At 43.3% G+C, this 12,196-nt stretch overlaps 1 protein-coding gene across 9 annotated transcripts in view; it reads right to left on the minus strand.

Moving 5' to 3' along the window:
- Window positions 1-12,196, minus strand: part of DNM3 (dynamin 3) — a 366,866-nt gene that overhangs the window by 271,458 nt on the left and 83,212 nt on the right. For all 9 annotated transcript variants that reach the window (XM_090049992.1, XM_090049990.1, XM_090049991.1 and 6 more), the window contains exons 4-7: window positions 11,956-12,159; window positions 10,465-10,563; window positions 9,384-9,544; window positions 2,604-2,746 (exon numbers count right to left, since the gene is read on the minus strand). In XM_090049992.1, coding sequence (XP_089906118.1) covers window positions 2,604-2,746; window positions 9,384-9,544; window positions 10,465-10,563; window positions 11,956-12,159 — 607 coding nt within the window. The remainder of the gene's footprint in view (window positions 1-2,603; window positions 2,747-9,383; window positions 9,545-10,464; window positions 10,564-11,955; window positions 12,160-12,196) is intronic.

A 12,196-nucleotide genomic window follows, 5' to 3' on the forward strand; every position in this document is an offset into this window, starting at 1 on the left:
ATTAAATTAAAAAACAAAAATATCTGACCCTTAAAATAAGAATGAACAGAACAGTAAAGTATATCATACCCTCAAGAACCCTCATGTAAAAAGGAGAAACCTAAGGATTTGGACTGTAGCTCATTATAGCTGTTCAAATACCACAGTAAAGAACTTGATATAGTGTGGGTGGCACTCACGCTAAGAATGCAACTGCACTGTAGTGAGTATCAACAGCATCCAACCTGGTACTCTTGAGGACAACTGTTTTAAGAAAACATGCATTTGATTAAAAGACAAGACCATGCATCCTGAGCTATGCACAGCATTCCAGGATATTCCATCTTAGCAAAGAGTATACACAAGGCATAACCCAATTACAATGCTCAAAGAAAAACACTTTAATTTAGGTTTGGCAAGTAAAATGAAGCAATAGACAGACACTGCTTTATACTACTATAATGAACTGAATACTAGGGGTGTGCGAAGTAAGCCGTATTTAATTCAGATTCGGCCCGATTCAAGGGACAGTGATACAATTCATTGATTCAGATCACTGTCCCAATTCAATTCAGCTGAATCTGAAGACTCAATGCCAATTTGGAGTATCAGCAATTTGGCCACAGACACAGTTTTAAATATTTTTTCTACGTACCTTGAGGTACCATGTAGGGCCTGTGAATGCTGAGATGGTGGGGCAGATGGAGTGTCCCACCGGAGCACATGGTGGAGCCCCCGCTCCCTCAGCTCGGCAGTTGGCCACAGGGGGACCCTGGGTGCCCCCCCAGACCCAGAAGGCACCAGTTGCCAAGGTGGGGGGCAGGGAGAGGTCCACTTCCGGTCCACTTCTTGGTCCGCTCTGCGGCAGACCAAGAAGTGGACTGGAAGTGCTTCTGATCCACTTAGGGGTCTGCCACCAAGTGCGCTGGGGATCAAATTGAAACAGCGACTGAAGCTTTGCGTAGCCCTCCTGTGTGTGCGCATGTGCATGTGTGCACTACACACACGCACACGTCACTACTAAATGAATTATGTGAATGAACTCCTGGCACTCTGGTGTAGTGCCCGAAGACTGGAAGGCGGCCAATATGGTGCCTAGCTTCAAGAAAGGGAGGCTGACTTCTATCCCAGGGAAGGTCTTAGAAAACTTTATTAAAGAGGCCATCCTTAATGGACTGGCCGACACCAACACCCTGAGGGATAGCCAGCACGGGTTTGTTGCAGGTTGGTCAAGCAAGACCTATCTCATTTCCTTTCGTGACCAGACAACTTATCACCTGGACAAGGGAGAAGAGATTGATGTCATACATCTTGACTTCAAAAAAGCCTTCAATCTGGTATCCCATGATCACCTCTAGGCAAAGATGGCCAATTGTGGCCTTGGCTCCACCACGATCCACTGCCTGGGAAACTGGCTCCATGGTCAGACCCAGAGGGTGATAATTGACGGAAGTCAATCGTCATGGTGCCCTGTGACCAGTGGGGTCCCCCAAGGCTCTGTCCTTGGACCCATATTGTTCAATATCTTCATTAATGGTGTGGACATTGGAGTCAGAAGTGGACTGGCCAAGTTCTCTGATGATACCAAACTCTGGGGCAAAGCATCCACACGTGAAGACAGGAGAGTGATCCAGGCTGACATGGACAGGCTCAGCAACTGGGCAGATGAGAACCTGATAGTGTTTAACACTGAAAAATGCAAGGTTCTCCACCTTGGGAGGAAAAAACCTGCAGCATCTTTATAGGTTCAGCAATGCTATGCTGGCTAGCACTACAGAAGAAAGAGACTTGGGGGCCATCACTAACCACAAGATGAACATGAACCTTCAACTTGATGCTGCGGATAGTAAAGCAACCAAAACGCTGGCTTGCATCCATAGATGCTTCTCATACCAATCCTGGGATGTCATTCTCCCCTTGTACTTGGCCTTGGGGAGACCACAGCTGGAGTACTGCATCCAGTTTTGGTCTCCACAATTCAAAAAGGATGTGGAGAAGCTTGAGAGAGTGCAGAGAAGAGCCACGCACATGATCAGAGGTCAGGAAACACACCTTACAATGACAGGCTGAGAGCTATGGAGCTCTTTAGCCTGGAAAACCGCAGGCTCAGGGGTGATCTGATGGCCACCCATAAGTTTATCAGGAGTCACCACCAGGATCTGGGGGAATGTTTGTTCACCAGAGTGCCCCAAGGGATGGCGAGGTCAAACAGTCATAAACTGCTGCAAGACGGTTTCAGGCTGGACATAAGGTAGAATTTCTTTAGTGTCCGAGCCCCCAAGGTCTGGAACAGCCTGCCATCGGAGGTGGTTCAAGCACCAACATTGAACAGCTTCAAGAGAAAATTGGATGTTTATCTTGCTGGGATCCTATGACCCCAGCTGACTTCTTGCCCTTCGGACACGGGGCTGGACTTGATCTTCCGAGGTCCCTTCCAGCCCTAATGTCTATGATATGGGAAACCCCTCTTAAAAGTATAAGTGTCTTTGGAACTTGAGCCTTGTTAACCTCTTTGGCAACTGCATAGTGTCCCAAGTTCTCCTTTTACTGGAAAACAGTCACCTCCTGAACTTAAATGAGACAGAATTTACACATATGAAAAAAAACTAAGAGTACACACTCACTGCAGTAAGGCTTTGGTCTTTCTAGTTGGATCTTCCGGTTTGAAATTTTTGTATGCCTCCACTTCATGTTCTATAGAAAGCATTTGGCTCTGAAGTTTGCTCCTGAAGGCTGGCAATGTATCCCGAATGTGATTGGTGAGTTGCTGAAAAAGTTAAATAAAAAATCCTTTAATACTGTGAATACAGATGGCTGTAAAGGATGGACGCGTCCTTTTGAATGCCCAACAAAAAACTTATGACCCATGCTAGGCCCTCCAGTGTACTTCCCTTTGATCCAACAGGCATATCCATAAGCCAAAACAAAATCCTCTTTTCTTGGCCACATTATATCAAGGCTTGAACAATTTCCTGGTCTCCTCATTATGCTGACCACTAAGAACACTTGTGTAAGTAAGGAGTACTTACTCAGCCATGTCAACAAAAGCCACACACATTTAATTTCCAAAGACATCTCTTAGCACTCAGTACTTTAATCCTAGATCCCCTTCCAGAAGAAAATGACACCCTCAAGCACTGCTCTATCTCAACCCCATTGCAGAATTACTTTGCTGCTGTCCCCACTCCTCAGCACACAGGAAATCCTCAGTCTTCCAACTCCTCTTCATTTATGCCTTCTGCTTCTTTTTGAAAAGGGCCATAAATGAGGGAGAATGAGGAGTAAAGTTACCTCCCACTCAATGAGGGGAACGAAGAGCACCTGACAGCTTTAGTTACTCAACTCCCCCTTTCTCTTAGTCTGCCACCCCCCCCCAAACATTTATTTTCTTCTCTTCCCCTCCAGTTTTAGGTTGTCTCCATTGCTCTGTTCCTCTCTCTTTTGCTGTAATCCAGAGAAAAAGCCAGCTCCCAGCCACACTCAACGTATGAACATTTCTACACCCCTACAGATGTGAACAAGTAAGTTTTTCTACATATTGTATCACTATCATACATTCAAGTTATCTAGGAGTAAATTAAATGGACCTTTACATGGATAAAAGTCTCAAAGCCATCCAAAGTTTGAACATTTTCCTTCTAGCAATCTTCAACCCTACAAAGGTTTTAAGGACCCATTAGATTCCCTTTGGACAACACAGCAAGTCCTGGCTATTCCACTGAAGAGGTGATTACTTCAAGGACTACATGTGCACTATTGGAAAATCTCCAGTATAATATTTCTTTTATTCCCATAGATAGAGCAGTGGTGTTAAACATGCAGCCCTCAAGGCTCCAAAATGTGACTTTTTAGGTCAACTGTGTTAAGATGTGTTGTTTGTATAAGCTGAAAGTACAATACCTGAGCTATACGTCCTGCAACTTTTAAACTGGAATGTTTGAACTAACGCTTTTACTACAGGGAGGAAGTAAGGGTCATCTCCCCAACTAACTCTAGTCACTTTTTCCTATAAACCCAGAAGCATCCCTGATAGCTTCTGCCAAGCTAAGTCCCAAGGACAGCAGAATAAGAGCTAAACTTTCCCTGTTTGAGCATAATAAAGTATCTAACAAAGGGTGGCACCTTCCAACACAAGACAGTATAAAAAAGAGAATGAGATACTGGGAAAGTCACCAGTTACAGTACCTTCTTGCTCAGTCCAGATCAGATTAGCCTGAGAGATGCACTGAATTGTGCCATCTGGTAATGGTCCCAACATGGTAGCTTGAGACAAGCAAATGCCTTAGCCACCCCGCTCCCTATTTCTAAATTAAGGAATAGGGGGAGCAAGGTATAGAAACAGACAATGTTCACTCTAGATTTTCACACAGAAGTCCTGCAAGTGCTTTCAGCTCCCATCATACAAAGACTAGGAAGTGGTAGAAAACCTGCCCCTACACAGTTTTTTTGTGACAGCTTGTCTTTTTTAAATAATACATTTGTTCCTTGGGCTTAGGAAGCAGACCTCCTGCTCTATACTATAAAAGCTTTTTGTACCAACAATTCTGAAAAAAAATCTTTCCTTATATCATTTTACCAGTGCTAATCCCACAAGCACTGAAGAGTTTATAAGAGGGAAGCAAAGGGGGAACACTCACTGAGTGTGTAAAGTTTGACTTATGTTCATGTACATTTTATATATATATATTGATGGGACCTGGAATGTTTTGGACAGTACTGCCAATGTCTTATTTGGCTTGTGAGCTCTTTGGGTCCTGGATCACTTCTAAGTACACTTTTGACACTATATGAAGAATGACTTATAAAAAATATAGCTAATGTGTTTTGGGGCTGGTCCAAGACATGGCAAGAGTAATGCTGAAATAAATACAATACCACATTCATAAAGTAAAGCATATGGACTACAGGGTAGAAAGATGGATAAGCTCAGGAAGGAAGAAATGGTTGCTATAGCATCTAACTAATATCAGGGAAAGGTCAAGAATTATTTTAGTTGTCATATTCTTCGAGAACACTGCTTGATTTATTGATGTTTGGGATCTATCAGTCTGGATGACTGTATTTGGAACCGTAACATTCTCTCCACTCACACATTCAATTTTCTACCTGAATTTCCTAACTTTATAAATAAGCCATTATTGCATCTTCCATCTGCTAAATATGGGGGGGTTTCAACCTTTAAGTGACAATGATGCAATTAATTTATGTACCAATAAGTACAGCTCCTTGGTTTGCAGTTACATCCTATAGCCAACATTCTACACCCCTCCCCAAACAAATAAAGACTTTTAAAAAAAGAGTTGTTCTGAGAAGCCTGTAGGCTCTAAACAAAAGTTCTACCGAGTTATTTTCTCCATGGAATGAAACACTGGAGTTTTCTTGGAGCTCCACCTTGTGGAACCAGAGTTTTGAATTTCCAACAGAGCCATTGGCACCAACACATGTAATAACATGGGTACAACTTGCATGAACCTCTACAGCATAATATTTTCCACATACTTATAAACCCACATAAATCCAATAAATAAATATTGAGGTGTGTGGCAGTGTGTGGTTTCATGCAGCAGTGAAATGCCAAAGAATTACTATATCTACCCAAATAAAAGTTGACTTTGAATTTGAGGTGACTCCCAAATAACGGGATTCTATACATGAACTCCTTGCCACGTGAGACATCCTGGCCCAGGGCAGGCAATAGCTCAACTTTGGCTGCAGCCCCAAGCCCCGGAGGTGAGAGCCAGCGCTGAGCCACCACCTGCTCTGGGCCTGTACTTGAAGCCAAAGCTGAAGCTGAGCTGCTGCCTGCCCCCTATCCCCTATTCAAATCCAAGATGAGGCTTTTTTTCCACCCATGCTGTTTGGGGAGGGAGGGAAAACCTTCATCTTGGATTTGAGTAAATACAGACAATGCTGGTAAAATAAGGGCCTTGTTACACATTACATGTAGCACATACTAATTTTAATTGGTGGTAAAATTAGCACATGCTTTGAGCAGTTGCACATTAAGGGTTAATACTTCCTGTAACGTGCACTACTCTGACTTGCCCTTAGAAGGCTGGTGAGCCAAGCTAGGAGCCAGGCTAGCTTTGTGCCTGCCCAGCTCACCTGCTCTCAGGGGCAGGGTAGGTGGCCCAAACTGTAGGTAGCAAGGGAGCTGGCAGGAACCCACTGGGCCTGCCAGTCCTTGCTTGCCTGCAATCTGGATCCTCACTCCTCTTCCCAGATCAAGCCTGCCGCCTCCTGCCTCCCCACCCACCAGCCCAGATCAGGCCTGCCATTGTCCCACCCATCCCCTCTATGCTGGGGCGCCCTCCCTGCCGCTCAGAACTCCCTCCCGGTCCCCACTAGGTCCTCATAGCTAACCCCAACCAGCTGTCATCTGGCTCACCTGCAGCTCCCGACATTATCTTGGGGAAACAAGCAGGGAAGAGGAACCCACCAGCTGCCCCCACTACTCTCTGAGCTAGGGTCAGCCTAGAGAGTACCAGTAGTAGTGGCAGGCAGGTTCCTCTTCCCTGTTTGTCCCTCAGAAGCAAGAGAACTGCTGACCATTATCTATTAGAACTTGTGGTGATTGGGAGAAGTTCCAGATGATTGGAAATGGGCAAATAGAGTGCCCATCTTTAAGAAAGGGAAGAAGAAGGATCCAGGGAACTGCAGACAAGTCTGCCTCAACTAAGTCCCTGGAAAAGTCATGGAGCAGGTCTTCAAGGAATCCATTCTAAGCACTTGGAGAAGGTGATTAGGAACAGTCAGTATGGATTCACCAAGGGCAAGTCATGCCCGACAAACCTGACTGCCTTCTGTGATGAGCTGACTGCCTCTGTGAATGTCATGACAGCAATGAATGTGATATTCCTTTACTTTAGTGAGGCTTTTGATATGGTCTCCCACAACATTCTTGCAAGCAATCCAAGGAAGTGCACTGGATGAATGGACTGTTAAGGTGGATACAAAACTAGCTGGATTGTCTGGCCCAAAGGGCAGTAATCAGTGACTCAATGTCTAGTTGGGAGATGGTATCAAGTGAAATGCCCCAGGGGTTGGTCCAGCGGCTGGTTTTGTTCAGCATCCCTATCAACGACCTGGAAGATGGGATGCAATACCCCTTAGCACGTTTACAAATGACACCAAGCTGGGGGGCGTAATAGATACTAGGGCTGTGCGAAGCTTCGGTCCCTGATTCAATCTGGGGGAGATTCGGTCCAATCGGGTGGCCATATCTCCAAATCCAATCAGGAGATCCTTTAATCTCTCTGAATCAAATCAGAACCCTCCAAATCGATTTGGACATAGACACAGCTTTAAATGTTTTTTCTACATATCTCTAGGTAGCAAGTGGCTTGTGAACACTGCGATTCTGGGGCGCATGCAGTATCCCACAGAAGTGTGGGGGGCTCCCCCACGCACTTGACAGCAGACCCAGAAGTCAACCAGAAGCACTTTCAGTCCACTTCTGGGTCTGCTGGGGAGCTCACAGGGGGGCCCCCCCGCACACCGCAGCTTGGTGACTGGTGCCTCCTAGGTCTGAGGGGTAAGCACCCGGGCCCCCTGTGGCCTACTGCCAAGCCAGGTGGGTGGGTGGGGAGGGCCCTGGAAGTGGACTGGAAGTACTTCCGGTCCACTTCCAGGTTTGTTGCTGAGCACATGGAGGGTCCCCCCCCAACACTGCTGTGAAACGCACCATGCACCCCAGCTGTGCTGGTACCTCAAGGTATGTAGAAAAAACATTTAAAGCTGTGTCTATGTCCGAATCGCTGATTCTCTGAACCAGCATCAAATCTTCAGATTTGGCCAAATTGAATAAGGGACGGTGATCTGAATTAATTAATGGAATCACTGTCCCTGATTCAAGCCGAACTGAATAGGGCCCATTTTGCACACCCCTAAAAGATACATTGAAGGGTAGGGCTAAGATTCAGAGAGACCTAAACAAATTGGAGGAGTGGACCAAAAGAAACCTCATGAGGTTCAATGAGGATGAGTGCAAAATCCTGCACTTATGATGGAACAATTCACTGCACTAATACAGGCTGAGGACTGACCAGCTAAACAGCAGCACTGCAGAAAAGGACCTGGGAGTTACAGTAGGAAATAAGCGGAATATGAGACAACAACATGCTCTTGTTAAGAAGGCTAGCAGCATACTGGGCTGCATTAGCAGGATTGCAGCAGAGGGGAAGGGGGAGGGATAAAGGGAAAGGGGCAGGGGCCAGAAGCCCCAGTGGCTGGGATGTGCCCAAAATGGGAAACAGGAACGGAAGCGGGATTCTTGCCTTTAGGTTCTCCCCTGGCTGCCCCCACTGTCACTGTGGGAAGAGACAGAGCAGCTGGGAATGATGCCTCCTGGGATGCTGGAGGACCATTTCCAATTAGTTTTGGGCCTATGGAGCAGTCACGCATGACTGCAACATGAGCTGTCCAAACCCAGTTAGAGATAATCCTTTATGGAAGAGGATTATCTCCAAACTGCTCAGAGGGCCCTTAGCACATATTTCCTTGGCCTAATACATGGTCACTCCTATTTTAAAGGCCCTTAACACGCATTTAAGTTACTGTGTAACAACACCCTAATGTAAACTGAAAAAGATAAAACACTTCCTGAAGTTTTACTATCTCACATCTTAAAAATATGGTGTTTCCTAAGAAAAAAAAAAAAAATCACACAAAACGAAGATCTCCTAAACACAAGCAAAGCTGTAACAGGCCTCAGAAACCAGTTCTGCAGCACAAACTGAATTGCTGTTCCTTGCTAGAAGACTTTCTGGCCCACACAGAACATGCTTCAACAGGGCCATCAAGTTACAGGCCTGATAGATCATGGCAGGAATATGTGAAAGCAGCTAGCGATTCAGTCTCTTTCTTCTTAGAAACAACAAAACAAAACAAAAAACAACAACAGGTGAACTTTCCAAGATTCACAGTCTTTTCCAGGTACAGACACAAAACTTTCTAAAACTGAAATCTGAGAAATGTCTCACCAAGGTGGACATACAGGAATGGCAAGCGTGTTGGCAAGATGATTGGATTGGTTCAGAAATTTAAGGATGTCCTTGGAACATACACTATACTTTTCATATTTGAACTTAGCTGAACCTGTCACTAAAACCTGAAGTTTACTTTCCATACAAGCTAATAATTGCTACCAGGAATATTACATTACCCATAGAACTCTTAGAAACTGAGTGGTTCAAAAGAGTAATAATCAGTTTTGTCACAGTTATATTAATCTGTAAAAACACAGAAAACTGCTTTGCCTTTTGTGTTGGGAAAATAAAGGATTTACCCAGTTGCACTGCAACACTGATTTTAAAGCATTTTATACGGAGCCGGACTTTAAAAAAAGAGGGGGTTTTTTGGGGGGTTTTTTTTGGTTTTTTTTACACACATCGTTTGGCTTGTACCTGATTTAAAACTTTTTGCAGATATGGTGTTCCCATCCGATCTGCCATATGCCGATAGGCTGGATGGGAAAGGAAGAATTTCCTTTCTGCCAGCAGAGCTGCTTTAATATCCTTCTTGCCATCAATGTCTTTCTGACTTCGGTTTACAACTCCAATATACCCTAAAACAAAATAAATCCTATTGCATAAGTCAATGCAGTTATTCATCATAGTACAGTGCATAGAAAATTTATTCAGGCTGGCTTAGTTCACACAAAAATATTCAAATTCAAACATTCTGGGTATTGCTTTAAATAGTGTGAAGAGGGTTATAGGCTCTAAAGAGTTCAGACTCAATACAAGCAAGTACATCTCCATGGAAGTCAATGACTTAACTTCTGTAATATCTAAAATTGTGGTGTAAATTTTAAATGAGGTATAAGTTGGGGAGAGACCATGTTGAAATGGAAAAACACTGAGGCAACGAACAAAATAAAATAGAGAACCCTGGTCCTAAGCTTTCCTGTCATCTAGTCTGATATCATTGTAGCTGAAATGCTTTCTGTGTAGGGGTATTGACATAAGAATCTACTCAGTGAGACTGTATTGTTCTAATCCAAAATGACTTTGAAATCTAACAGTGGAAATGAATATGTCTATGGTTCCAGAAATAATCATAGACAAAGCTTCTGAAAGGAAGCAGAGCTTAGCCTATAGAGGCGGTATCAGCATTCCAGTGGTTGCTTCCAAAGTCCATCAAGACAAGACAGACTCCTCTGTTGTGAGGATCAACAGATTGTCATGGGAAAAAGATGTTTACAGGTAACCAAAATTCATACTTCCCATTAAAAACCACTGGCCCAGCCTGTTTTCTGATAAACATTCCAACAAGGGAAAAATAAGTACAGCCTCCTGTTACATTTGCTGTTTCACAATTTAGTGCAATGGTAAAAGCAATGAACTCGGGTTCCCCATAACCTTTGCCTCAGCTCCAGAACACAGCACTACGTTAAAATTAAGCTACCTTCTGGGTTGCTAAATACCTGTTTTCTCATCACCACTTTGCTACAGAAGCAATGGGCATATGGATTTGAATGCCTACCTCTACGAAGAGGGAGTAATTTGTTCTCCAAAATTTCTCTGGCATCTGTTCCTTCATCCATCAGATCCAATTTTGTGATGACACCAATGGTTCTAAGTCCTGCACCATCAGGAAAATAATAAGAAAATATCACTTAAAACTAAAGAAAACCAACACTTCATTGACCTGTGATGACTTTACTTAGATAAAGAAAAAAAAGTATTTTCTCACCAGTCTTATAGCTCTACTCAGGGAATTTTGTACAGGAGAGATGCATTGAAGTTATTGGTCATTTATTTATTTATTTATTATTAAAAACTTCTGAAACATTTCAGAACTAGGGGGAGTGCAAGAACAGATGATAAATTCTGTGTACATCCATCATCTATAAGCAAAGGATCAGCACAACAAAGATTATGGATGTCTATTTATTTCTTTGATTTATATGCCACCCTTCCCAACAAAGGGTCAGAGTGGCTTACAATAAGAGTGCAGAACTTATAAAACAGGAAAACAAAGCAACTAAAAAATCAAGTACAGTATCAACATAAAATGGAAATCCCAGGCTAGCTTCACTTGCTAAATTCCTACCTAAACAGAAAAGTTTTAAAGTGCTTCTGAAAGATGTCCAGACACAGTGTTTGGAGAACGTGAAGGTGGAAGGAATTCCAGAGCTGAGGAACAACCGCTGAAAACAGCCTCCTACACATTGTCAAGTGGACTTGGTCCTATCAACCACATATGAAGTAATTTAAGCCATGCTAAACAAAGACAAGAAGTTTGCTTGTTAGAGGCTGTAGTGCTATCACTGGTGGCTAGTATTGCAGCCCTCACTTCTGGCAACACATCCCTTTTGGTTTGCTACTATCCCATCAAACTCTTCCTGAAGCCTACCTCTGACCTGTTATTCTTTCAAACTTATATTTTTTACTCAAGATATTGTAATAGACTATCCTTCCAGAACTAAGATAGACTCAAGATGACTTGAGTTCATCACTATGACTGCTCAGAGAAAGAGGAAATGCTTGTGGTAATTCACAAAGTTCACACCTCTTAAGAGTTTTGCATTTTAATCCCCCACATGGCAGGGGACTGGTGTTATTATGTTGCCAACCTAAACTCTTCTTGTTGTGTGCATTACCTCAATGAGCTAGGCACTCCCAGAAAACAATCACTTTATAACATTTATAGTATAGAAGTACCTAAAGGCTACCATCAGCATAAAGGTCCCACTATGCTCAGTACTGTTCCTAGGGATGCATAACCCTTTCCACAATGAGGTATATTTTATGCAATTGCCATAAGTTGGTAAATTTTAAACTACATTTATAATATCTTTTGAATTCTCCTGCATGATCAGAAATTCTGTATTTTTATGTCAAAATTTAAGATTTTCAGAATCAATGTTGTGTTCTTGCACTGTTAAATGCATTGTTTACCTCAGCACATTATAATGTGTTTTTACTAACAATATTTTTAGGACAGGAAAGGTGTACATTCTCTGACACTTACCTTGAGGGTCTACTTCTTTAGCTAACTTCAATGCATCCGAGTTGGCAAGATCAGTGTTGGCTGGAGTCACAGCCAGGATCAGACAGTTTTCTCGAGAGATGAATTGCATAATCATCTCTCTTATCTGTTGTTCAATATCTGGAGGTTGATCCCCTACTGGCACTTTAGTGATTCCAGGCAAATCAATAAGGGTCAAGCTTAACACTGAAAAGACACAAGACCACAAGCCTTACTAACAATA

The sequence above is a fragment of the Crocodylus siamensis genome, chromosome 5 (assembly GCF_052110815.1).
Source record: "Crocodylus siamensis isolate JL-2025a chromosome 5, ASM5211081v1, whole genome shotgun sequence".
Lineage (NCBI taxonomy): Eukaryota > Metazoa > Chordata > Crocodylia > Crocodylidae > Crocodylus > Crocodylus siamensis.